Source organism: Dermacentor variabilis, chromosome 5 (genome assembly GCF_050947875.1).
Source record: "Dermacentor variabilis isolate Ectoservices chromosome 5, ASM5094787v1, whole genome shotgun sequence".
Classification (NCBI taxonomy): Eukaryota; Metazoa; Arthropoda; class Arachnida; order Ixodida; family Ixodidae; genus Dermacentor; species Dermacentor variabilis.
Window position 1 is genome coordinate 198,704,170 of NC_134572.1, and position 26,931 is coordinate 198,731,100.

General features: G+C 48.7%; 1 protein-coding gene across 1 annotated transcript in view; it reads left to right on the top strand.

Moving 5' to 3' along the window:
- nab (NGFI-A-binding protein homolog) overlaps positions 1-26,931 on the top strand; it is a 526,490-nt gene that overhangs the window by 388,862 nt on the left and 110,697 nt on the right. The window contains exons 7-8 of the mRNA XM_075693896.1: positions 7,500-7,619; positions 11,047-11,180. Coding sequence (XP_075550011.1) covers positions 7,500-7,619; positions 11,047-11,180 — 254 coding nt within the window. The remainder of the gene's footprint in view (positions 1-7,499; positions 7,620-11,046; positions 11,181-26,931) is intronic.

A 26,931-nucleotide genomic window follows, 5' to 3' on the forward strand; every position in this document is an offset into this window, starting at 1 on the left:
GCCGGCTACCCGCTTCGAAAGACCGATTTGCGGCGCACCGCTGACCGCCGGCCGCTATGCTTTCATTGCGGCGAAGCAGGACATGTTTACCGCGCGTGCCACTGCCGCGCGGCTGGGTATCCAAGGTTTCCCAACTGCAATTACCCTGTGTCTGTTGCTGCACGTAGCTGCGATGGAAATTCTACAAACTTTCGGCCAGAAGGTTCAACGACGGCTCGATCGCGTTCCCCTTCTTCGGGTCGTTGCACCCCACCGACCCGTCGCAATTTTTCTGACGCCTCTAGGGGCAGGTCCCCTAGCCTGCGCCGGGGCAACTAGACGTAGCGACCTCCGGGTATGAGGTTGCAAACCGGCTAGATATCCAAGAGCCGACCATCAACGACTCCAACCACACCCCCTGTAACCGACGCCGTCAGCGCCGATCTTGTCGTTTGCATTGACGGCCACCAACTGGCCGCTCTCGTCGACACTGGTTCGCATTTTTCGATATTAAGTAAAAAGCTGGCCTGCAGGTTGAGAAAAGGGAAGACGCCGTGGACTGGGCCGAAAATCAGAACTGCCGGCGGCCAGTTGATGACGCGTATTGGAAAATGCACAGCCAGAATAGTAATCGCCGGTGCAACCTTTGTCGCCACCCTCGTCATTCTCTTTGAGTGTTGTAAGGAACTTATATTGGGGATGGATTTCTTGAGAGAGTACGGTGCTGTGATTAATGTCCGTGACTTCGTCGTCACATTTTCTACGAGCTCAGACGACGTCGACCCCGCGGAACACCAGCGACCCCGCTTACGTATCGCCGACGACGACGTCACGCTTCCGCCGCGAAGCTGTTCCCTCGTACCTGTAACCTGCGACAACTTGAACATCGGGACAGGCGTCGCTGAACACATCGACGCACTGGTACTGAGTCAAGGGGTTTCCATCGCCAGGGCCGTAATTAACGTACACGACGGACATGCTGAACTCCTGCTGACGAATTTCACCAGGGAACGTCGACACATTGTTAGAGGCACGGCTGTTGCTTACTTCGACGAATTTACCTCAATACAGGACTGCCTCTCAGTGGAGCACGCGACGGCCACCGTGGCCGTGCCTGCCCCTGTGGTTGACATCAGTCCCACCTTGTGACCCGTCGAACGTCACAGCCTTCTTGAGCTCATCGATGAGTTTAAGAGCTGCTTTTCATCTACGTCACGAGTCAGCCAGACGCCGCTCACTAAGCACCATTTTGTTACCGAAGCCGACGCCAGACCAATTCGGCAGAATCCTTATCGTGTAGCACCTAAAGAGCGCGAGGCAATACAAACACAAGTGAAGACCACGCTTGAGGACGGAGTTATTCGGCCCTCTAAGAGTCCTTGTGCATCGCCTGTCGTATTGGTGAAACAGAAGGACGGTAGCCTGCGCTTCTGCGTCGACTATCGAAAACTCAACCACATCCCAAAGAAAGACGTTTATCCGCTGCCGCGTATCAACGATTCACTGGACAGGCTACGAAACTCGCATTACTTTTCGAAGATGGACTTGAAAAGCGGCTACTGGCAAATAGAAGTTGATGAGAGAGACCGTGAAAAGACCGCTTTTGTGACGCCCGACGGACTTTATGAATTTCAGGTGCTCCCCTTCGGTTTGTGTTCTGCGCCGGCAACGTGTCAACGACTAATGGACACGGTACTCTCAGGCCTCAAATGGCAGACCTGTCTGGTGTACCTCGACGACGTGATTGTTTTCTCCGTCACGTTCGAGGAACACTTACAGAGACTGAAGACGGTCTTTGAAGCAATACGCTCAGCTGGTCTATCTTTAAAACCTGAAAAGTGCCATTTTGGTTTTGAAGAACTTCAATTTCTCGGTCACGTTGTTAGTCGTGAAGGTGTGCGACCTGACCCTGATAAAATCTCTGCCGTTGCTAATTTCCGAACGCCATCAGATAAAAAGGCAGTGCGACGTTTTCTGGGCCTTTGCGCCTACTACTGACGGTTTATCGCGGAATTTTCGCGTATCGCATGGCCATTGACACATCTTACCAGAGAATATGTCCCCTTTGTGTGGGTTGAAGACCAGCAACGGGCTTTTGATGACCTACGGCAACGGCTGCAGACGCCTGCCGTGCTCGCACGTTTTGATGAAGACGCTCCTACGATTCTCCATACCGACGCTAGTAATGCCGGCCTTGGTGCAGTGCTTGTACAGCGGCAGGACGGCGCCGAAAGTGTGATTGCTTACGCCAGCAAGACGCTATCAAGGACGGAGGCAAACTACTCCACTACAGAAAAAGAATGTCTCGCACTGCTGTGGGCCGTCCTGAAGTTTCGGCCATATTTGTATGGTCGGTGTTTCACCGTTGTCAGTGATTATCATGCACTTTGCTGGCTGGCTCATTTAAAAGATCCAGCTGGTCGGCTTGCGCGCTGGCGTCTTCGGCTCCAAGAGTTCGACTTCACGGTTGTTTACAAATCAGGGAAAGGACACACCGACGCCGACTGCCTTTCTCGGTCTCCTGTTGAGACTGCCGTGCACGACGATGATGACGCGGCTTTTCTAGGCGTGCTAGATACTGTGGCTGTTTCACGCCAGCAACGCGAGGACGCAGAACTTGTTCCTCTTTTCGATTACTTAGAGGGAAGAACAAGCAGCGTGCCGAGGTTATTCGCCAGAGGGCTGCCTTCATTCTGCATACGCCACGACGTTCTGTATAAAAAGAACTTTTCACCTAGTGGTAGCAGCTACCTACTCGTCATTCCCGCATCTCTTCGCGACGAAGTCCTACATGCCTGTCACAACGAGCCGACCGCTGGTCACTTAGGCTAGACTCGGACATTGGCAAGAATTAGGATAAAGTACTATTGGCCGAGACTTGCGTCGATCGTGAAACGTTACACACAGACATGCCTGGATTGCCAGCGCCGCAAAGCCAGCTGGCAATCCTACCCGGCAAGCCAGCTGGACTCCTGCATCCTGTTCAGACACCGCAAGCGTCGTTCGAACAAATTGGCATGGACCTTTTAGGTCCGTTTCCACTGTCTACTGCCGGAAATAGATGGATAATCGTCGTCACGGATTATCTTACTTGATACGCCGAAATAGGTGTTATCCAACGTGGAACAGCAGCCGAAGCAGCGCGATTTTTCGCCGAAGCCGTCGTCCTAAGGCATGCCGCTCCCGCAGTGGTCATGACAGACAGAGGATCTGCGTTCACGGCTGCGCTTCTGGATACCGTGTTGCGACTAAGTGGTACCGCTCACCGAAACACCACGGCTTGTCATCCCCGAACCAATGGGCTAACAGAACGTATGAATAAGACTCTGGCAGACATGATGAGTACGTACATCGGCGTCCACCACAAGAACTGGGACGAAATTTTACCATATGTTACATTCGCTTATAACACGGCTCGCCAAGAGACAACACGCGTGACGCCTTCCAACCTCGTTTACGGACGCGAAGTGACAACAATGTTTGACGCAATGCTGCCGCACGAGTGTGGTGACGACGAGACTGGTGCCGAGGAGTTTACGCAACGCGCAGAGGAAGCCAGGCAGCTTGCGCGTTTGCGAATCAAAGAACAACAGGAATATGATGCCCGACACTACAATCTTCGGCACAGACACGTCACATACAACGTCGGTGACCAGGTGTAGGTCTGGACTCCGATTCGTCGGCGGGGGCTGTCTGAAAAGCTCCTGCAAAGTTACTTCGGCCCGTACACAGTTCTGCGCCGCATCAGCGATGTGAATTATGAAGTTGTCCCCGACAGCCATAACTGTTCCAAATGGGGGCGGCATCTGCCGGAGGTTCTGCACGTGCTTCGTATGAAGCCATACACTTCCTCATGACCTCAACTTTGCACCGTCTGTGCACAGCCGTCGGCGGTTGGTGCATCGGGCTGATGCCTTTCTTTACAAAGGTGTGGCAAATGCCACATCCTCTATGGTCGCCGCGGGTATGTGCCAGGCTATGAGAACGACGGTGAAGTAGCGCGCGAGTGGAAAAACAGACGACAACGACGTCGCGTTGACTGCTGTGATAAGGTGCTTTCATACGTCCTCTACGCCGGCTTTCCCGTCTCCTACTAGGCTGCGACAATATTTATTAATGTTTACATCGCACAATAAAATACTAGGAGTTCGGTAATGAGTTAATATAGTGCGCCTTAGATTCGCGCTTGAAGGTTTCAAATGCACATGATTGGATATCGGACGGAATCGAATTCCACACTTATATACCTGAAAAGATGACAGTAAATCTCCCATAGATAGTTGGAATTTTAGGAATGAGCAAATTGTGACATGCGGAAAACTTTGTATTATTATTATTAGTGAGGTCAGTACGGGTAAAACGTTCAATATCTATCTAGCTCCGTATTTATGAGGCGGAGCATTATTAGGAACAGGTTATGATTGAATAGCATGCGCTGTGCTTCATACTAATAACATGTGCTTCATCATCAGCATATGAACTTTTGCGCACTGCAATGAACAGCCATTCTGGGCCTGATGTTTGCCTACCGGTTCTGTGACCCGCTCTATAGTTGCACTGGTGGGCCGGGGGTTCTTCTTCCTTTGGTGGTGTTATTGTTGTCGACTTCTCCCGGTTGAAACCTGTATAGAAAAAAAAAATGCAGAAATTTGATAATTCGAGAAACAACAGCTCATAACAAAGATCTTATGCAGGCTCATGTTGGAGGGGGGGGGGGGGGGAGGGGCTAGTGGGTACCCTATAGCCGAAAATCAACACTACCTAGCAATCACTACACAAAAGCAAAATATCGAACTCGTTGATTTTTTTTTGTTCTTTTATAGTTTTTTAGCCATGCAACGCTGCTTTCCGACAACACCATGAAACGACGCAAGTAATGAAATCCACAAATTTTTCGGTCTGTAATAAAGCTTAAAACTGCTAGCTCGACGTAAGATACGGTGCCGTTGAAGTTTTGCCAGTGGCATAGAACTTCCCCCCTTCTACAAGCAACGAGAGTACTGTTCCTCTCCCAGAGATATTGTGGCACATTCTGCTTCTAGCGCAAACCGACACTTCGGAGCTGCTTCATCGCCGGCGTTAAATGATTATTTTCGCGTTAAGCAAGGTTCAAACTAAATTAGGGTTTAAATTCCAGTGAAGTCGACGCATTGAAGAGGAAAGGCAGAAACCCAAGTGCGTAGCGCACCAGAAAATTGTTAGAAATAATGCTGTCGTTTGACGAACCAAAACTATGAAATGCAACAAATTCATTTTGGAGAGTCCACGAAAAGGGATAAAAAAGAACGGAGGACTTGACGGTTTGAAGGCTACAGACGATTACTAGCGGCGTAATAAAACGCAAGCCCTAGTGAAAATCCCCGCATGAAATTTCTACGAAAGGACGCCTGGCTACGCAAGCAAGAAATATCGCCAGAAATAATGCAATTTGAGGAAACCGAAACGCAACTACGTCTGCAGTTATAGGTAGTTCACACGCCGAAACTTCAATGCGCGTGTCCGAATTAAAACTACACGTACGGATGCTCAAATTTGTTATCTGCTGGCTCATAATCATGCAGTAGCAGAAATTAAGCATTTCGTACGCTCAGCGTAGGAGAAGAAAAATCGACCCACCGGATAGACACACAGCACGCACTCCTGGGCCCGACGATGCAGAGCACATGGCGGCCCGCCGCCGCTGATCGACCTTGTATGGCCGTCAGACGAGTTGCCGAAGTTCCACTGCATTCTTGCAATTTCCGGTAACTTCGGCGGATTTGAACATCGCTGAGATCATCAATAGCGTTCATCAACGCGGCCAGATGAGCTCACAACGCGAAGACAGTCACATAAAGTCGCTGGTAGAAAGAAATCACCATAATTGCCACCGAAAAGAATCGCCTCTACTCACGCCATGTTTTTGCTCTTTCTCGACCGGCGCACTATTTCCTTCGCCATCAAAGCAGCTGCGCACAGAGACGCGACGACTCCTTTCTTAGTCTATTTGTTGTCTCCTTTCGCCTTTCTTCTCCCTCACAGCATCATCCTGACCGCTCCTTGCACAATTTGCTTTGTAAAACTCATTCAACGCTTCGGCGCCAAATTTGCAGAGTCACACATAAACGTTGCGTTCGCTCATTGGCTGCATACAGCCGTGAGCAGGGGGTCGGCCGCTTTTTGTCACGCATGCTCTCACTTGAAAGTACGCACAGCACAGGCGCAATTGGAGATCTGAGGGAGGGGCCGTCGTCCTGCAGTGGACTTGAATTGATCGATGATGATGTTCCACGCCTTGCTGTCATGCGATATATGCGGGTTATTCTTTAAAACAGATTTCCCATTCTGCCACGAGAGAAGCTATCAGGTTGCTTGGAGCACGTGTTCTTATGCATGCGGGAGAAGGGTATATATGTATGCTATAATCCCGCAATATATACTCGTTGAAAATTAGCGACAAACGTGTGTGTTGCCTGCGTTCTTTTGTCCTGTTTCTGACGCGCTATGGATTTTGCCGCCATCATAATATACCAACAAGCCCAACGTGCAACTTTAGTTATATTTCTGCCCCGTTTTGTCGCTAAAGGTGCTCGTACCTTGTCTTACATTCTTGACAAAGTTATTGTTCGGAATTTTGAGTATGACAGCCCACAGACACATGTCCCGAAACTAAACACCCATTACGCGTGCCTTTTATGGTAAAGCTTCGCAGACTGAAATATTAAAAGTGCGAAGCAATAACAGAAACCTAAAAATGATGCAATTTTTTTGTTTTGGCGCGGCTATTCACAATCTCACGGATCAGCCGGTGAAGGAGGCCGCGTTTCTACCAGAAAGCTCCCCTTCGTGCATATTGTTCGCCGCCCGCGTTTCGCGGTGAGCATTCGAGTTCCACAAGCTGGTCGCCTCGTATCTCCGTCTAACTGCGCCGTTAACACCAGGATGAAAAGCAAACAATCGCAAGCAGCTGTTCTAGCGAAAGACATAGTCTGCAGTTACCGAGAAGTGTAAAGCACAGTCAGGGATCTTTTATTGCTATCGCGTTCTACTCTTAAAGGCGACGCTTATGCGTCCTGCAATTTTTTTACAGCGGTCGCAGTCCAAGCGCCTTTAATAACCTTGCCTAACATTGCCACACGGCGTGCCTCGTACACTGCTTGGTGTGCCCGCCGTCCCAACGTGGATATATAAAATGTGAGAAATCCAATAGGATTTAAGTAACTCCGATTGCTATAACACAATTTCTGAGAAATTCTGTTGTTAAACAACTCCTTGTGACTGTGAGCCGATGAGGCCCTCGTAAGAGAATGAACTCGCGGGCAGCACTGGCCGAGGGACTAAAAAACACTCGCTGCTAGCAAGCCAGGCGAAGCTGGTTTCCTCGGGCGCAATCATACATTTCTCGAGGATAAATATTAGAGTATGTTAACTGGTACATCCGTGTGTACCTCCGGCATGACGATTTGACAATGACCGATTACTATCGCGAAGGATTTCAAGATTGAAAGACACGCTTGTCGTGTTGATGTTTGTTGGCGCAGCACGTGCTGAGCATGTCCGAGGACGACCCGCGTCGGATGGACGAGATCCGAAAGTACGCTGCCATCTACGGCCGCTTCGACTGCAAGCGCAAGCCCGAGAAGCCGCTCACTCTGCACGAGGTGAGTACGCTGCAGCGGAGCACTCGAGCTTGACTTCCTTGCAGTTTCATTCGCGAAAAGATCATTCAGTGCAAAGAACCATGTGCGTGCTGTCACCGCGGATGACTATAGACAGACTGTCAGACAATTGTATGAGAAATTCAGTGGAACAGGCTAGCTGCTTCGTGTCATGAACGAATCCTTTCAGCGCTAACATGACGAGGATAGAAGGAAAACGAATGAAAACAGGCCCCGTATACCTTCCATTGCATGCAATGAAAATGCATTCCAACTTTCCGTGATGACATGTGTTGTTTTTTTCTTTTTACAACGGGTGCTAAATGAACTTTAACGTGAAATCATATAATATGCAGAGAGTGAACTTTATTTGTCAGGAAGAGATCTTAAGGAGAAGTGGTCGGAGGCCCCCAGTCCAGGGCGCACTCGCTACTGCCGCGCCTGCCTGACCTGGCTAATTAAGGACTTTCGTCCTGCCAAGTCGGAACGGGCCAGTTGTGCCTCCCATTGCTCCATTGTGCCATTGCTATTTGGCCTGTGAGGGCGCTTAGTGCGCTCCCAGGCTACATGTATTAGGGTGGGTACGCCACCGCACAAAGGGCAGTTGGCCCTATAGCGAGCGGTATACGGGAAGTTTAGCAATTGTATATGGCGCAATACCCCAGTCTGTATTATGCGCCAATCGGCGGCCTCTTCCCTGCCAAGTTGTGGGTGAAGCGGCGGGTATTTTCTGCGGGCTCTGCGCTGATGAGCAAGGATGCCTTTGTCATTTAAATTGATGGAATTTCTAGAGGCATAGTGCGAGTGGTTGTGGTTAGAAGAGGCTGCCGTCGCTCGGTTGGTACACCCTCGAGCGAAAGCGTTGGACTGTTCGTTCCCTTGTATCCCCGCGTGACCCGGGCAACAGAGTAGGCGATAACGGTGGTTCAAAGATTTGGGAATTATCGCGAAGCTAGCCACAGTCACGTGCCCCTAGAAACATGTGACATGTCGCCCGGGAGTCCGTGACCCCAACCGAATCTCTTTGCGAGCGCTCTATGTGAGCGAGGGCGATCGCCACTGCTAACATTTCGGCCGAGTTGGTGTATCCCACCGTGGCCGGCGTGGTTACCGAATCCTACTTGTTGCTGACAGATCGCGTTTACAACTGCCAAGGCGTACCTGATTTGGTAGCGCTGCCTGGTCACCTTTGCATACGCAGGTGCGTCCGTGTAGTACGCATAGCGCTTAGAGTACGTAGATTGTATATGCTGTGCGCGTGCTTTGCATCTTTCTTTGTTGTACTCTGGATGCATGTTCTTGGGAATTGTAGCTACTGTAATTTTGGATCTCACCGAAGGAGGGAGAGGTACGGCCTGTTCGGTGAGATAAATGGGGTAAGCTGGAATGTCGAGTGGAGCCAGTATTGCCCTACCCGTTTTTCTTAAGATGAGGCGTTCCTTCTGTCGCACAAGAGTCGCCCGCCTGAGTTCATCGAAAGTATTGTGCACGCCCAAAGCTAGCATGCGCTCTGTGGGGGTACATTTAGGCAGGCGCAGAGCCGCCTTGAAAGCTGTTCGAATTGATTGTGTTGGCCTTCGTTTCCTCTTCTCTGTTCAGAATTTGGTAAGGTAAGCCATACGTGATCCGACTAATTACAGAGGCCTGTACAAGCCTCAGGGTATCGTCTTCTCGCAGCCCACTTTTTGATACGTCGCTCGACGTATCATTTGGGCTATGTTGTGGGTTGCGGATTTGATGGTTTTGAGCGTCTGTGTTGCTCTCCCGTCGCTCTGAAGCCACAAACTCAGGACTCGCATCGTGGGTACCTCTCGGACCGTGCGGCTCTCAACCACAATGTTAATCGACCTTCTGGATTTATAGCCTTTCGTGTGTATCCAGGTGACCTCGGATATTTAGGGCGGCACTTCAGCCCGCTTCCCCGGTAAAATTTCTCCACCGCTAATACTGCGCTTTGGAACGTATATTCCTTATCCCGTATAGAGAGCCTCTGCTCGCCTACAGCGTGATGTCGTCCACGTAGAGCGTGTAACCTACTTCGGGTATCCGATCCAGATCACGTGCGAGGTGGCACGTCGCCATGTTCGAGAGCAGAGGCGATATCGTCGCCCCTTGAGGTGTTCCTTTGCTGGGCATTTTAAATGTCTCCGATCTGATTTGGCCAATACTGATGCGTGCCTCGCGGTTGGAAAGAAGCGCCCTTACGTAATTGCAGGTACGCTCGGCACAACCAGCGAGTTCCTCGAGTATTGCGGCGCGAGAGGCGTCGCCGAAGGCTCCTTTGAAGTCTGGTGCTACGGGACCAGTCTCTCGTCACCGTACGGTGTATTAGTTATAGAATTTCGTCTCTAAGCAGGAGGAACGCGTCTTGGCACGACAAACGCGTGCGAGATCCTATGGCGGAGTCCGGGAAGCGGTTCCGCACTTCCAGGTATCGCTGCAGTCTGCGACGGATCACTTCCCCAGGCAGGACGTGAGTGATACCGAACGGAGTGTATCGATCCAGGGATTCTTTTTAAGGTTTGGGGATCAGGAGTATTTTAGCCAATTTCCATTCTTGGTGCAAGTCACCCTTGACCCAGTACTCGCTGTTGAATATTTTTTTTAATTTTCGCTGGGGCCACCGAATCCATGTTTCGAATCATTGAATTTGTAAAGGAATCTAGGCCTGGGCGCCGAGATTTTAACTGCGGCTCGTGACGCCTCGTACACTTCCACGTGCGTTATTTTCTCGCCTACTTTAGGGTTGGCTTCTCCCGCGTGTGGTCTCGTTATGTAAGGCGATGCCGTCGCGAGTGAGGGTCCTATGTATTTGTTCTGAAGGGCGTTGAGATCACGCCAACGAGCTAGCTAAAAACGAGTCGGCGACGTTCTGCGGAGCTGTATCAGGGAATCTGGGAACGAACACTGGGTGGCAAACACTACGGAGCATGCTAGACCCGATGAGCACCCGCACTGCGAATAACAAGAAGCTTCAAATTATAGCAGACAACTTCGAGACCAAGAACTACTCAACGCCCTTCATAGAGGCAGGAGTTATCAAATTGGAAGGAAGTAGTTATATCAGCGCGGCGTCATTAGCACTAATAGAATATTAAGTTGATTTTTCGAAGGGTTACTTGTGATACTGCGGTGACGTGCCTGCGTGCATAGCTATGGTTTCGCATGCATAAACATAGGGCAGCGCTGGTCCTGCTTTCATGCAAATTCCATTCGGTCGTCGCCTTGTTAGCGCCGAGAGGTTTCGTCCCTACGGGAAGTGGGCATTCGCCGACTGCTGCGTGAGTGGTGGAACACGCCTTGAAGAAGCCGTGTGCCGGCAGTCGGCCTGGCAACTCTCGAGTGTTGCGGTTCTAGCACAGTTGCCAGCGCCGCACATGTGACGCGTGCATGCGTGGCGGCGTGGATGGAGAGTGGAAACTGTGCGCAGGTGTCGGTGAACGAGGCCGCGGCGCAGATCTGCAAGCACATTCCGGCGCTGCTCACCCGGCGGGACGAACTGTTCCCGCTGGCGAGGCAGGCGGTGCGGGACAGCGGTTACCCTTTCTCCAAGGGCCAGTCAAGGTGAGCCTTGCGTTTTTGTGCGGTGACGCTTACCGGTACGCACTCCTTTCGGGCCCCGCCTCGAAAGCGATGTCATGCTAGTCGTCCTGCGAATAGTGCAGCGCCACTCTTGTGCATCCGAGGATATTTCGGGCCCCCCCCCCCTTTTTTTTTTGGTGCTGGCCGGCCGAAAGGGCTTGCGACGCTGCTTTCAAAATCTGACCAGCGCTCTGCATGGGCGCGCCGCGTCTACAGATGGTGGATGGGCGCAGCCAACCTCTCTTGTTGCTGGAACAAATGTCCTCATTTTTGGTGCTCTTGCGGTTTATCCTTTCACATGGTGGCATATTACACGAAAAACATTGCGTGGTACATAGAATGGCATTCTAATCAATTCGTGTTTTTATTACGAGCAGCTCAGATACTTATTGACAATTCCCGTGCGAAACCTTAAAGCAGCTCAAAACTGTGTGCTATATACTCATGCCATATGGCGCGCTTCTAACTTATTTTATACAAGTTAAATCACTCTCCCCCCCTCCCCCCCGCCCGCCCCCAGCCCTAAAAAATTCGAATTCAGTGCCACAAAAGTTAGCCATAACGACGCCAGGCTATTGCGGGAAAGCAATGACATTACAAATATAAGAAAATCAGAACCAACGCACATGTTGGAGTCTGAAGAGAAGCTAGCGCGAAACGGTTTCCTAAGTTCTTTTGAACTAACGGCGGTACGGATATTCCGCTAACCTCCTCGTACTCCACTACCCATATATCCGAGCTTCACAAAGTGCGGAAGTTGGCCTAGTCGAGCGGCTTGAACTGACGTTGGAACCATTCCATGTTGTGCAGAGTATCTGTAGAATAATGTACCGTAGTGTGCTGTATAGTGTTGTATCGTAATAAATAATGACTTTTGCATAGGCGGTATTCAACAAGTAAGAGATATGGCTGATAATCAAGCTTGAGGGGAAGGTTGGTTTGAAATTGTCTGCGTGTGTGTGTTCTCATCATTAGGTGGTACGTACGCTATGAGAACTGCTGTTGGACGCGCAATAATTACCATAGAGAATGGAATTTAAGCGCGACGCGAGCTCTAAACTCCTGTTTTTATTGAAATAACATTGTTACGGCGCAACAAAAAGTGACGCTAGTCAGAAGAAGACGATTTGACGTGTAGAGGTGGAATCGGTCTCGGCAGCCATCTTGTTTGTGCATCGTTGTCTGTCTTGTAAATATTGTAACACATCTTTATATGTGACTTCTGCAACGTAACAAATTGGTGAGAGGTGCGGGATATCCCTGATAAACAACTGAGCTCCGCAGTGGTCGTCGCCTCGGACTGGACAGCATGACAGACGAAACAGGACCCGACATGGCGCGGCCCATATCCACGCTTATTACCCTGACAGTTGTGCCGGCTCAGCCGCGGGATCCAGGAACGTTCTGCGACACGGACCACCTCGACGTGGAAGACTGGATCGCCATGTATGAGCGTGTGAGTGCCCACACGAAATGGGATCTGACGATTATGTTGGCTATCTTGGCCTTCTACCTACAAGGCACGGCGAAGGTGTGGTATGACAACTATGAGGAAGAGCTTTGCGACTGGGACAAGTGCGAACAGAAGCTGAGGGACGTCCGACTATTAGGCCATCCCGCCGGGCGGAAGAGCACCGCTAAGAAAGCACTAGCGGCCCGCGCCCAGACGTTCACAGAATTATACGTCTCACATCCAGGGACGTGCTGGCTGTCTGCCGTAAGGCCGACAGCGATATGGCTGATTTAGACAAAGTTGGGCATGTGCTGAAGGGGACCGCTGACGATGATTTCAACCTGCTCTGGAAAAAAATTGTGAAACAGTACAGGAAATCATAAAAAGGCGTTGACGCTTTGAGGAGGCGAAGAGCCGCCGCGTTGCAAGGCCGTTCGCACGTCTGCCTAACACAGCTGTGACATCCTCTTCTGACGGCAGGCTAGAAGTGCAGCGAACATCATCATCAGATTACCTGACACGGATAGTGCAGCGACACTTTGAAGCCATGGCTCCTGAACCCCTTTCTTCCCATCCCAGTGTACCGAGCAACTTGACTACAGCGCCATTTGTGCAGGCGAATAATCCGCGAAGAACTCGCTAATCGCGAGTTCATTATGTATGTGTCGGTGCCGCTTCACAGCTGTCTAGTGCTCCAGGTGCTTCGACTGGTCCATGGTATCTTGCACGCTACCGAAATCTAGCCGAGTGGCGAACCGCAGACGATCGGCCAACCTGTTTTGCCTGCCGGCGCATTGGTCACGTTGCTCGCCGTTGTAACAACCCTACTGTCTCCTCCCCTTTGCGACCGCCATTCACCATTGATTATCGCCCCGAGCAGAGCGAGCGTCGTTACCAGCCTCGTTTGGCACTGCAACAGCGAAACAAGGACGCTCGTGCTCGTTGGAACAGTCCCTCGTCGTCCTTCCGGCGCCACCAGTACCGTTCGCCACGTCGATCACTGTCCCCGACGCATCCCCGACGCCCGTTTCCGGAAAACTAAGCGATGCAGATCCCGGAGGCGACGCTGCATTGACGACTCGACCGCAAAACCCTCTGATCACTTTACTGACCAAACAGAACTTGAGGAACGTTTTAGTCGATGGCGTCAGTGTCCCAGCACTCATTGACACTGGCGTGCAATGAGTGCTCGGACACCGCTGGGACAGTTAGTGTCCGTCATGAGTGGTGCCCAATTGCGCCGACGCCTGAACAAACTTCTCATACCCGCTGCATCATGCACCCTCCGCGTCGCCGACGGAGGAGCCCCTACCGTGCTCGGCGTGTGCACCACTCGCATTGGCATCGCGGGGCGCCTAACGACTGTTTTGTTTGCCGTCTTGGAACAGTGCCTTTACGACGTTATACTTGGCATAAACTTTTTATCGCCCCATTCAGCCCTCTTAGATTGCGCGTCTAGCGTCAGTCAACTTAAACGGACCCACGGCTGCTATAGCCCACCAGTCGCATAACCACGGTTATGCTCTCCCGAAGGGATCCGCCTGTCGCCTCAAGCCACTACGTACGTCACTCTACTGTCGTTCCAATCTGTTCCTGACAATGTCTATGTACTATGTCGCACCGCTGACATACTGCTTGAAAGAAATTTGGCCGTTCCCAATACAGTGCTGACTGTTACCAGCACTTGAACTTCGCTCCCTCTTCTTAACTTTAACTGCTCGACTGAAAACCTGTGAACGCTTGCGAGATATCGGCTCTTGACGCCGAAATTCGGTCGCCCTCTACAGAAGCCTCCGATTCACCGACTCTCACAGACGAACTTAGAAAGTTGATTGCGCCTGATATTCTTCCAGCAGAAGTTGGTGACCTCCGCTGTCCCCTAGGAAACTTACCTCAATATTCTTGACATGTACGGCTGCCCTTTAGCCTGGACATCGGTGGTCACTCAATTATTATTGCGCAACAATAAGACACGGACGTAAGAGAAGAACAGAAGAAGGAGAAGGTGTACGTGTTCTTCTCTTACGTCCATGTCTTTTTTGTTGCGCAATAATACTTGAGTCATAGATTACCAACTTGCCCGGTATGCTGCTATCATCGGTGGTCAGCCATCGTATTCATACCGGAGACGCCAATCCGATACGCCGCCGGCCGTACTGTGTTTCACATGCTGAACGACAGGTGATACAACCAGAAGTCGATAAGATGTCCTCTAAAAGTGTTATCGAGCCATCTTGTAGTCCGTGGGCGCCCCCTGTTGTCCTTGTTAAGAAGAAGGACGGCAGTTGGCGCTTTTGTGTGGATTGCAGATACTTTCATAAAATCACACGCAAGGATGTCTACCCCTTTCGCCGTATTGATGACTCCTTGGACTGATTGCGCGGAGCCAATACTTTTCATCGATAGACCTCCAATCAGGCTATTGGCAAATCTTAGTAGATGACATGGACCGTGAGAAAACTGCCTTCGTAATATCTGATGGCCTCTACCAATTCAAGGTTAAGCCGTTCGTTCTTTGTAATGCTCCGGCAGCCTTCGAAAGAATGATGGATTGCTTACTTCGCGGCTATAAATGGTCCACATATCTGTGTTATGTAGACGATGTTATGATAACGTCGGCAAGAGTAAGTACCGCTCATTATACAGTGACAAAGGGACCAGCGCCGCTTCCTGGCATATCAAGTTTCTATCAAGTTCCACCACGACTCACTCGCAAACTTGTGACCATTCCATCGCCATAGTCGAGAATAAGTGAACGGGTACACTTCCGAATCAATGCATCGAAGCATGGGTGATGGCGACTACGCCTATAGCACACGAATGCTTCAAGCTGAACGCTTCGTGACGGTCCACTGAGAAAGCGAGTTATGTCTTTGTTACAGCCTATTACACTGTAAGGAATGTGTGCGTTCGAAGCCTTGCGCGCAGCAGGAACGAGTCTATTGCCACTGAGAACACCCGCGAGAGATAAGGCAGAAAATAAACAAAGGGCCATCACGCAGGAACATTTACTGGGTTCAGAAACGTGACAAGACGCTGCTTCAAAGTGCTTGCGAAATGGAGAACGAAAAACGAGACCCACTCATGCTGGCCATTCATGAGCGATGTCCCAGCTTGGAATGCATTCCCGCTCCTAGCACCGTCTTCTCGCGCAGTTTCGTCAAGGCTTAGCGAGCTCCGAAAAAGCTTTTCCGTGCCTCCTGAAGCTGTGACCAATGCGTCGCCGAAACAGAGGCGTGCTGAGCCGCACCGGAGGCATGCACCGTGCACATTCGTTTCGAACGCGGCGACGACGGAGGCAAAGAATGGACGCGTCGCCCACGTAATCAAACGTGGCAGCACCCATGGCATTGCCGTGAAAAAGGTCTCCAGACAACGCTTTTCACAGATGCAAATAAAGGAGTTCGTAGCGCACACCGCACGCGTTGGGCGCTTTTAGAAAATCCCTCGAGAAATTCAGAGCCACTCTGTGAAGGCGGATGACCAGCGGAGCTGTATAAGCGGTGATAAATATGTTGATAATAGATATGTAGATTCAAAATAAAAGACACATGCCACCGGAATTCCGTTTTTTCACGATATTTTGGTATGTTATTAAACTACATACTCAATGCTTTTTTTTGTAGTTGTTGACCTTTTCTGTGCTTTTTGGGGATTCATTATTTGGTCACTAAGGTGAGCATTTCCTTGTTATCGCTATGATATCGCTATGATATGAGTGGCTCTGTGGCGACACTGGAAAGGTTCTTGGAGAATGTGACCGATGACGCGTCGTGGGCACACTTACGTTTCTGTAACGTTGAATAATAATAATAATAATAATAATAATAATAATAATACTTTATTCCACAAAGTCACAAAAAAAAGCAGCGTACATAACAGGCCTGCCAAAGCCACACAGGGCTTGAGCGGCAGTGCCTGGCAGGCAGCGGAACAAACACTTATTCAATTGACATTTAAAGTAGTCTATGAAAGAAAAAAAATAAAGAAGGAAAAACTAATAGTTCTCTGAGCCGACTAGTTGTCAATTTGCCTGAGTGCCTGTTTTAACTTGTACTTGGTTTTAGCGCGCAAGACGGTTTGAGACAATTTCTTAAAATATACAGGAACATTGTAGTCTCGTATTCTTTTGCCATATCTTGTACAACGCCTGGGTACAAGGTAAAGATTCTTAGGCCGCAAACGACGTGAGGGAGCGTACTCTTCCCTGAAATTACTTTCCCAGAAGTGCTTTAGCACAGCAGTTTCCAGCAGTAGTTGATTAAAGTCTGGCATAAATAGGCTTTTGAAAACGCCACTCTTGTCATTAAGATTTAAATCATAGCTGATGTTTTTTAGAATAGAACGGAGAATAGAGTTGACCCTAGTTTGCCAACGAATTGCACAATGACCATAAACTGTTATGCCGTGCCTTAATACACTATAACACAACGCATGTACAACAACTTTTCGAACAGAGAGGGGCATATAATATCTCAAACTGTATAGCACACAAGATAGCGCACGAAGTCGTTTGCATACGTAATCTAAGTGGGAGTTCCAGGAAAGATCACTGTCAAAGTACAAACCGAGGTATTTTACTGAAGTCACATAATCTAAAGGTTTACACAGACATGGAGAACACTTTGAATTGTGTAGTACAAACGGGTAATCAATGTGTAGTTTTTTCAGAGGATTGTGAAAACAAATAAGTTTTGTCTTTGACTTATTCATATTGATTAAGTTAGCACAAAACCAGTCCATAGCCTTAGTCGCCATTGCTTCTAAGGAAGTAATAGCATGCCTAAAGCTTGTTGATTGAGCTATAATGACAGCATCATCTGCATACTGATACAATCCAACAAGCACCACATCAACAAGGTCAGTCACATAAATATTATATAACAGGAATATAGTCCCCTGGGGGACATCACATTTTATTACAAAGAAATCACTTTTAGCCAGCCCTAGTGAAACCAGCTGGCGCCTGTGATGCAGAAAGTTTTCCAGGAGCGTCAGGAATGTGCCACGAAATCCTAATATTGAAAGCTTGGTTTATAGAATACCATGAATCACGCTATCGAAAGCTTTGCTGACGTCAAGGAGGACGGCACATACGATCTGATTACGTTCGAAAGACAAGTTCAACACGTCAGAGAGATCTTCAAGAAGCGATTGGGTACCTTTTCCGGGGATGAAACCATACTGGGAAGAGGATAAAATTCCGTGTTTATCCAAGCAACTTGTCACTGTTAGTAATGAATGCTTTTCCAATACTTGAGATAAGCAGGGCAACACAGAAATTGGGCGATAGTTTTCTGTTATGTTTTGTGCTCCTCCCTTATCAAGTGGAATTACTACAGCAGTTTTCATATTTAATGGGACTGTACCACTGGAAATGATATTGTTAAAGAGCGACAGCAACACATCTTTGATGACACCAAAGATGGCGCGCAGGTCACTTACATAAATTCCATCGATACCTGGTGATTTGTTACACTTTAGGCTAAAGATAAGTGACCTAAGTTCGTCTTCGGCTAGCAAAGGCAAGTGCGCGGACTGCAATGTACTATTATGCAAAGTACACGACGGTGGAAGCGGTGATGCATTACCTGACACTCGAGAGAATGAAGTATTAAAATCATTCGCAAGAGTACGGTCATTAGTTCTAAAAGAAGTGAAATCACATTTGTGATATCGGTGCTTATTAGCACCTCTAAGGTTATTTATTAAGGATGATGATCCGGACAGGCCGCCATTGGAATATGAACCTGGCAACGTTTAACGCTAGAACATTATCTAGTGAGGCGAGTCTAGCAGAGCTATTGGAGGAATGAGAGGGCAGTAAATGGGATATAATAGGGCTCAGTGAAGTTAGCAGGTCAAAAGAAGCATATACAGTGCTAAAAAGCGGGCACTTCCTGTGCTACCGGGGCTAAGCGGAGAGACGAAAACTAGGAGTCGGATTCCTGATTAATAAGAACATAGCTGGTAACACACAGGAATTCTATAGCATTAACGAGAGGGTGGCATGTCTTGTTGTGAAACTTAATAAGAGGTACAAAATGAAGGTTGTATAGGTCTACGCCCCTACATCCAGTCATTATGACCAGGAAGTCGAAAGCTTCTATGAAGGCGTGGAATCGGCGATGGGTAGAGTGGAAACAAAATACACTATACTGATGGGCGATTTCAATGCCAAGGTAGGCAAGAAGCAGGCTGGAGAGAAGGCAGTGGGGGAATATGGCATAGACACTAGGAATAGCAGGGGAGAGAGAGAGAAATTTATTTACAGAAAGGCAGAGAGGTCGGCCTGAGCTATAACTTGCTCTGGCCTGCTACTCTACTCTGGGGAAAAGGGACGGGGAGGGAAAGGGCTGATGAATGATGATGGTATAGGAAGAGATGCGTATATACAAATTCACAGAGTTGTGGTATCTCTAAAGGCGTGCGTCCAGCCCAGTGGCTTGGAGAAAAGCTACAGCGGCTCTTGTGACCAGGGCTGCGCTGGTTGCATTAGGCCAAGGACCTAAAAGAAACTCGTCCGATAGCGGTCTCTCATGGATGTTTGCTATGGAAGAGACAAGTTGCTGTCGTTCTTGCGCGTACGCGGGACACACGCAAAATATATGTTCAAGAGTTTCTGGCACCTCACAGCATTCACAGTTTGGGCTAGTATCACTGGCACCTATCATATTTCTATAACGGTTGGTGAATGCGACACCAAGGCGAATCCGGTGCACCATGCTCGTGTGGTTTCTATTGAACTTTTGAGGCATACGAAATCGCATTTCTTGGTCCCATTTGTGTAGTCGCTTGTGTCGTCGATCAGGTTGGGCCCAGTGTTCCAACGTAGAGTTGTGGTTTACGCGACGAAGTAGGGCGTTTGTGTCTGTTCGTGAGAACGGAATGCGTACTTCACAAGCATTATCTAAAGCAGTTTTTGCTTCAGCGTCTGCCTGTTCGTTCCCTATCACGCCACAGTGTGACGGTATCCACTGAAAGGTGACATTGTGGCCATTTCTAGTTGCGTGGTCGAGATACTCTGTAATTTCTATAGCCATAGAATGATACGGGCCCCGTCTGAGGACACAGTCAATCGTTTGCAGAGCTGGCTTGCAATCGCAGAATATCGTCCATGCGTGAGGACGCTCCTCGGAGAGAAATCGAAGTGCTTCCCGGATAGCAACAAGTTCTGCGGCAGTTGATGTTGAGCTATGGTCTAGTTTAAACCGGCGAGCGATGAACATATGTGGAATGACGAAGGCTGCAGTGGAGGCATATGGTGTGACAGAGCCATCGGTATACACATGTACAGTATCTCCGTACTCTGTAGAAATGTGCAACAAGGTGAGTTGCCTGAGGCCAATAGATGCAACGAAAGACTTTTTAGTAATTCCAGGGATCTGCAATGTAACGACAGGTTTAGGCAGAACCCACGGGGGTGTGCTCGGAATACAGGCGGGAGAGAATCTCGACGGCAAAACACTTTGATGCCGCGATATAGTCATTGAAAAGCTGGAACCTGGGTGTGTGGTAGGGAGCGATGACAGAGGATGGTGCCTGTGTCGGGTCAACACGCGGAGGTACATTCGAAGAGGCTCGCAGAGCAAGTACACCCGAATAGGACAAGCACGAGCTTCCGCTATTGTTCCATTGGTTGACGTGCATCGTGGGAGGCCCAAACATGTGCGCAATGCCTGAGCTTGAATGCTCTCGAGCGCGCGCACACAACTAAGTCCCATGCTTGAGAGCGCCGGCATGCTGTACCGTATATACCCTACGAATAGGGCTCGGTACAATTGGAGTAATGACGACTCCGAGGGGCCCCATCTTGTTGCTGCCACGACGCGAAGGACGTGAACAAAAGTCTGCAGCTTTGACTTCAGTGCGGCGACGTGTCTTGACCAAGATAATCCCCGGTCTATGACTAAGCCAAGGAATCTGTGGTGTGTAACCGTAGGTATCGCTACGCCGTCAACAATGATCGGATACCTGGTCATTCGTTTTCGCGTGAACGTAATCACAGAACATTTTTCAGTTGAGAGTCGGAGGCCTTGACGCCGAAGATACTTAGCTGTGATTGTCACTGCACGTTGAAGCCTAGCACGCATTTGGGGACGGGTGGCTCCAGAAGCCCATATGCATATGTCGTCGGCATATGTGCTAATCTTTACCGTGCTAGGAAGTTCGGATGCAAGGCCAATCAATGCAACATTGAAAAGAGTTGGACTGAGAACTCCCCCTTGTGGAACACCTCGATGTATATGGTACTGTCCGGTGTCGCCATCACTTGTTGACATATACACCGTGCGGCCACTGAGGTAGCTAACAATCCATGTATATAGTCGCCCACCGATGTCTAAATCTTCCAGTGCATCAAGGATTGCATAATGTAGTACATTGTCGTATGCACCCTTAATATCCAGAAAGACAGCTCCAACTAACCGACGTCGACTTCTTTCCTGTTCAACAGTGGAGACCAAGTCGATAACTCCGTCAATCGAAGAACGGCCTCTTCTAAATCCGTGCATAAAATCAGGAAAGCAATTATTTCTCTCTAGAAACCATTCCAGTCTTGACAAAACCATTCTTTCCATTACTTTGCCGACGCAACTGGCTAAGGCGATCGGTCTGTAGGAGGAAAGCTCGTTGGGGCACTTTCCCGGTTTAAGCAGCGCTACAACGCGACTGCACTTCCAACCATCTGGAACATTTCCTTTCTCCCACGTCGTATTATAAAAAGATAGGAGAAGACGTCGTGATTCGGTGCCAAGATGGCAGAGTGCAGCGTACGTGATTCCGTCTGGTCCTGGTGCCGAGGAGCGTCGAGAAACTGAAAGCGCAGCGTCAAGCTCTTGCATCGTAAACGGTACTTCGAGCCGCTCATCAGGTGACGGGGGTGCGATGGTGACAAGGGATGAAGTCACTGCATTAGATGCGTCCACAATCAGTTTACAGTAGTCCTCTGCTACCTCCAATTCGGTCCGGCGTTGATGTAGAGCCACCGCATGGAATGGGTGTCTTTGTTGTGGAGTTGCCTGGAGACTTCGTATGACCCGCCATATCTTAGATAGAGGCTGTCTTGGATCTAGGGATCCACAGAAAGCCCTCCAACGCTGTCTGTCAAGCTTCTCCAGATGTCGAAGAACATGTCGTTGAGCTCGGCGACTGCTCGAAAGATCGGACGGTGACTTTGTTCTTCTGTATCGCCGTTCTGCGCGGCGACGGATCGCACGAAGGGCCTCATATTGTATGTCGACCGATGACCTGTGCCTCGGTATGCTGACTTCTCTAGTTTTGTCCCGCAGGGTAGAGGCAATGATGTCCTCTATTTCGGATGGAGATGTCATACTCTGACAGGCGGCGTCGACAGAAGTAGCAGGGGAGAGTTATTAGTAGAGTTTGCGGAACAGAATAATAGGCGGATAATGAATACCTTCTTCCGCAAGCGGGATAGCCGAAAGTGGACGGGGAGGAGCCCGAACGGCGAGACTAGAAATGAAATAGACTTAATACTCTGCGCTAACCCTGGCATCATACAAGATGTGGACGTGCTCAGCAAGGTGCGCTGCAGTGACCATAGGATGGTAACAACTCGAATTAGCCTAGACCTGAGGAGGGAAAGGAAGAAACTGGTACATAAGAAGCCGATCAATGAGTTAGCGGTAAGAGGGAAAATAGAGGAATTCCAGATCAAGCTACAGAACAGGTATTCGGCTTTAACTCAGGAAGAGCACCTTAGTGTTGAAGCAACGAACGACAATCTTGTGGGCATCATTAAGGAGTGTGCAATAGAAGTCGGCGGTAACTCCGTTAGACAGGATACCAGTAAGCTATCGCCGGAGACGAAAAATCTGATCAAGAAATGCCAATGTATGAAAGCCTCTAACCCTACAGCTAGAATAGAACTGGCAGAACTTTCGAAGTTAATCAACAAGCGTAAGGCAGCAGACATAAGGAAGTATAATATGGATAGAATTGAACATGCTCTCAGGAACGGAGGAAGCCTAAAAGCAGTGAAGAAGAAACTAGGAATTGGCAAGAATCAGATGTATGCGTTAAGAGACAAAGCCGGCAATATCATTACTAATATGGATGAGATCGTTCAAGTGGCTGAGGAGTTCTATGGAGATTTATACAGTATGAGTGGCACCCACGAGGATAATGGAAGAGAGAATAGTCTAGAGGAATTCGAAATCCCACAAGTAACGCCGGAAGAAGTAAGGAAAGGCTTGGGAGCTATGCAAAGGGGGAAGGCAGCTGGGGGGGGGGATCAGGTTACAGCAGATTTGTCGAAAAACGGTGGGCAGATTGTTCTAGAAAAACTGGCCACCTTGTATACACAATGCCTCATGACCTCGACCGTACCGGAATCTTGGAAGAACGCTAACATAATCCTAATGCATAAGAAAGGGGACGCCAAAGACTTGAAAAATTATAGACCGATTAGCTTACTCTCCGTTGCCTACAAAGTATTTGCTAAGGTAATTGCAAATAGAATCAGCAACACATTAGACTTCCGTCTACCAAAGGACCAGGCAGGATTCCGTAAAGGCTACTCAAGAATAGATCATATTCACACTATCAATCAGGTGATAGAGGAATGTGCGGAATATAACCAACCATTATATATAGCTTTCATTAATTACGAGAAAGCGTTTGGTTCAGTCGAAACATTAGCAGTAATGGAGGCATTGCCGTATGTAAAAATACTGAAAGATATCTATAGCGGCTCCACAGCCACTGTAGTACTCCATAAGGAAAGCAACAAAATCCCAATAAAGAAAGGCGTCAGGCAGGGAGATACGATCTCTCCAATGCTATTCACAGCGTGCTTACAGGAGGTATTCAGAGACCTGGATTGGGAAGAATTGGGGATAAGAGTAAATGGAGAATACCTTAGTAACTTGGGCTTCGCTGATGATATTGCCTTGCTTAGTAACTCAGGGGACCATCTCCAATGCATGCTCACTGACCTGGAGAGACAAAGCAGAAAAGTGGGTCTAAAAATTAATCTGCAGAAAACTAAAGTAATGTTTAACAGTCTCGGAAGAGAACAGCAATTTACAATAGGTAGCGAGGCACTGGAAGTGGTAAGGGAATATATCTAGTTAGGACAGGTAGTGACTGCGGATCCGGATCATGAGACTGAAATAATCAGAAGAATTAGAATGGGCTGGGGCGCGTTTGGCAGGCATTCTCAGATCATGAACAGCAGGTTGCCATTATCCCTCAAGAGAAAAGTGTATAACAGCTGTGTCTTACCAGTACTCACGTACGGGGCAGAATCCTGGAGGCTTACGAAAAGGGTTGAGCTTAAATTGAGGCCGATGCAACGGGCTATGGAAAGAAGAATGATAGGTGTAACGTTGAGGGATAAGAAAGGAGCAGATTGGGTGAGGGAACAAACGCGCGTTAAAGACATCTTAGCTGAAATCAAGAAAAAGAAATGGGCATGGGCAGAACATGTAATGAGGAAGGAAGATAACCGATGGTCATTAAGGGTTACGGACTGGATTCCAAGGGAAGGGAAGCGTAGCAGGGGGCGACAGAATGTTAGGTGGGCAGATGAGATTAGGAAGTTTGGAGGGACAACATGGCCACAATTAGTACATGACCGGGGTAGTTGGAGCAGTATGGGAGAGGCCTTTGTCCTGCAGTGGGCGTAACCAGGCTGATGATGATTATGATGATGATGATGTTTTTCTGGTGTCTGTCCGAGCGGATTTAAATTCATTCCGTAAATGCATTCGCTTGGCGCGACGAATCATCGCATTTGCCTCACTTCTGGCTTCTTTGAACTCGGAACGCATCGCTTCAGAGGCGGGGCAACGTTTAGTTTGCGCCCAGAGAAGGTCCTTTTCTTTTAATGCAGCCAGAATTTCTGAAGTCATCCTTTTATTGTCCTCGTTACGCTGTTTGACCAGTACGATGCGTGTGGCCGCCTTCTTAAGCCGGTGTAATACCTCAACGAGCCTGTCGTAGATATCGGGTGGTGCAACACTTTTGAAAACGCGTTCCAGTCATAGTTTGATACTAGAGTGTAGAAGGTTTTTGAATCACAGATGGAAAGTTCTTTCTTACTGGAGGCCACCGAGGAGGCAGATAAGCTAGATTGCCGAGTAAACGAGCAAAAAACAAAGTAATAATCGCAAAGTTTTGTTTCCACAACCGCAGATTCCAAGATCAAAGCTGAAGCACAAATGTTTATGTGGTCAATGCAGGAAGCGGTAAGCCGGCCAGATAGGTATTCTTCACGCGTTGGATTTTGAACAGTAGTCTGCAGTCCCCATTTCGACAACGTATCAAGGTAATCTGCGACCAAGCCAACTGCTGGGCGTAGTATATCGATATTTATGTCGCCTATCAGGCAAACGTTATCTTCGTGTGACTGAGTAGAGAGTGCGTGATCGAGTTCGGCTAAGAACAATCGACCGTTGAAACAAGGAGGCCGATAAACAGCGAACAGAACCAATGACAAAGTAGGCGTGTTTAGTCGGAGGGCAATAACTTCAGCGTGGTGAAAGCTAAAACGATCAAGGTATCTCTAACAAATACTGCAGCTCCCCCACCCCGTTTGATTTGGCGCGTGTAGGAATATAACCTGTAACCAGGTAACGTGTAATGCTTCAGGTTGTCTGCTGTGACATTAATTTTTGGTATTACAAAGACATCATTGTCGGAACGAGTAGATGCCATGATTGCACAAAATTCGTCCCTGTGTTTTCAAAAGCTGCGATTATTAACATGTGAGGCACGAAAAGCATCACCTTTGCAAGTATTGAAAAACTTCGAAACCTCTACAAAATTATTGCAAGTCAGAGAGCCAGTGTCTGCCATCTTAGCTTAGCTTATCCAGGTCCGACTCCTTCTCTACACGGATGAGGGATGCGCCCTCATATTTCTTGTCGAAAATCTTGCCATTGCTTGTCCAAATGAACTTGAAGCGCTTTTCCCTCCCTTTCAGACGAGCCAGTCTGAACAGATCCTTGTTGTGGCTGGTCAAATTTTCATTGAAATAGAGCCGCGGCAAAGACCCTGCTTGAACCAAGCCCGAGAGACCCCTTCTTGCTCTAAGCCATTTGTCTTTTTTTGCAACATCGCAAGTCTGGACCAGTATGGGCGGAATGGAATCCGTTCTACTGGGCAGGCGATGTATAGTAGTGATCAAATTAGGTGTAAAGTCTGTTATCCTTAAATGCTGGGTCAACTCACCCATAAAAGACTCAAATTCTCATTAGGCGTGAGCGGTAGCCCACGCAATTCAAAATTTCACTTCCTACTGTACTGTTCGAGATCATTTACTTCGCTCCTTAGTTTGTCCAGCAAGTCAGCCTGAGTGACAGCAGTTGAAGACAATGACGCCACTTGAGCGTGTAGATGGGTCATCTCCGCTTGGTTATCTTCCATGGTGGAAATCACGGTATCATACTTATTAGACAGAAATTCAATTGAAGACTGAATTTCACTCACTTTTTCAGCCATCTTCTCCCCCTTAGCTTTAAACGTAAGCACTTCTACCTTAGTAGCAAGTGCCGCAACTGTTGTCGTCAGTTGATCTAGCTTAGCATTTACTGCAGAAAAGTGATTGGTGAATGAAACGCCATGTCGGTTTGAGCCTGTGTCTGGGTGACTGTTTTCGACACGTTTGCAAGACGGACAAGTCCAAGTCTCACGCTTTGTAACTGACATCTTTATGTACGCGCTCTCAGTTACTGAGGAAGAGTTCTTTCCAAGGTCAAAACTCCCCTTGCGATCAAAACAAGACAAATACTTCCCTTCCAAAATAATGGTACAGGCAGAACAAGCAGAAGACATTGTTGCGGTCAGCGGCATAACACACTATAGGTATGTATGAATATCGATGGCAGAGAACTCACCTGCCAAGAATGAAAACAGCGTTTAGCTCGACGAAGCGGCTTGCCGCTGACTGCAACGTTTCCCGAGAATGCAACGCTTTATGTAGTCGGCGTGAGGTACCACGTGATCACCAGTCAAGGTGATAGCGCCCCGGCCCACCGGTGGTTGACCGCCAGTGGATGAGACAGCCGTACAGCTTTACGCATGCGCGATAGAGCACTCCAGGGGCTTTGGTTCAGCAGTCGTAATGCCGCGATCCTCTTGAGCAGTACGCTAGTCCGGCCTGCCAAGAATGAAAACAGGGTTTAGCTCGATGAAGCGGCTTGCCGCTGAATGCCGAACAATTCGAACAGAAAAGCCACGAACCACCATCAAACAGGCCGAGACACGTCTATGTTGAAATCACCCAAGATAACGATGGAAGTGCAGTCCGCAGAG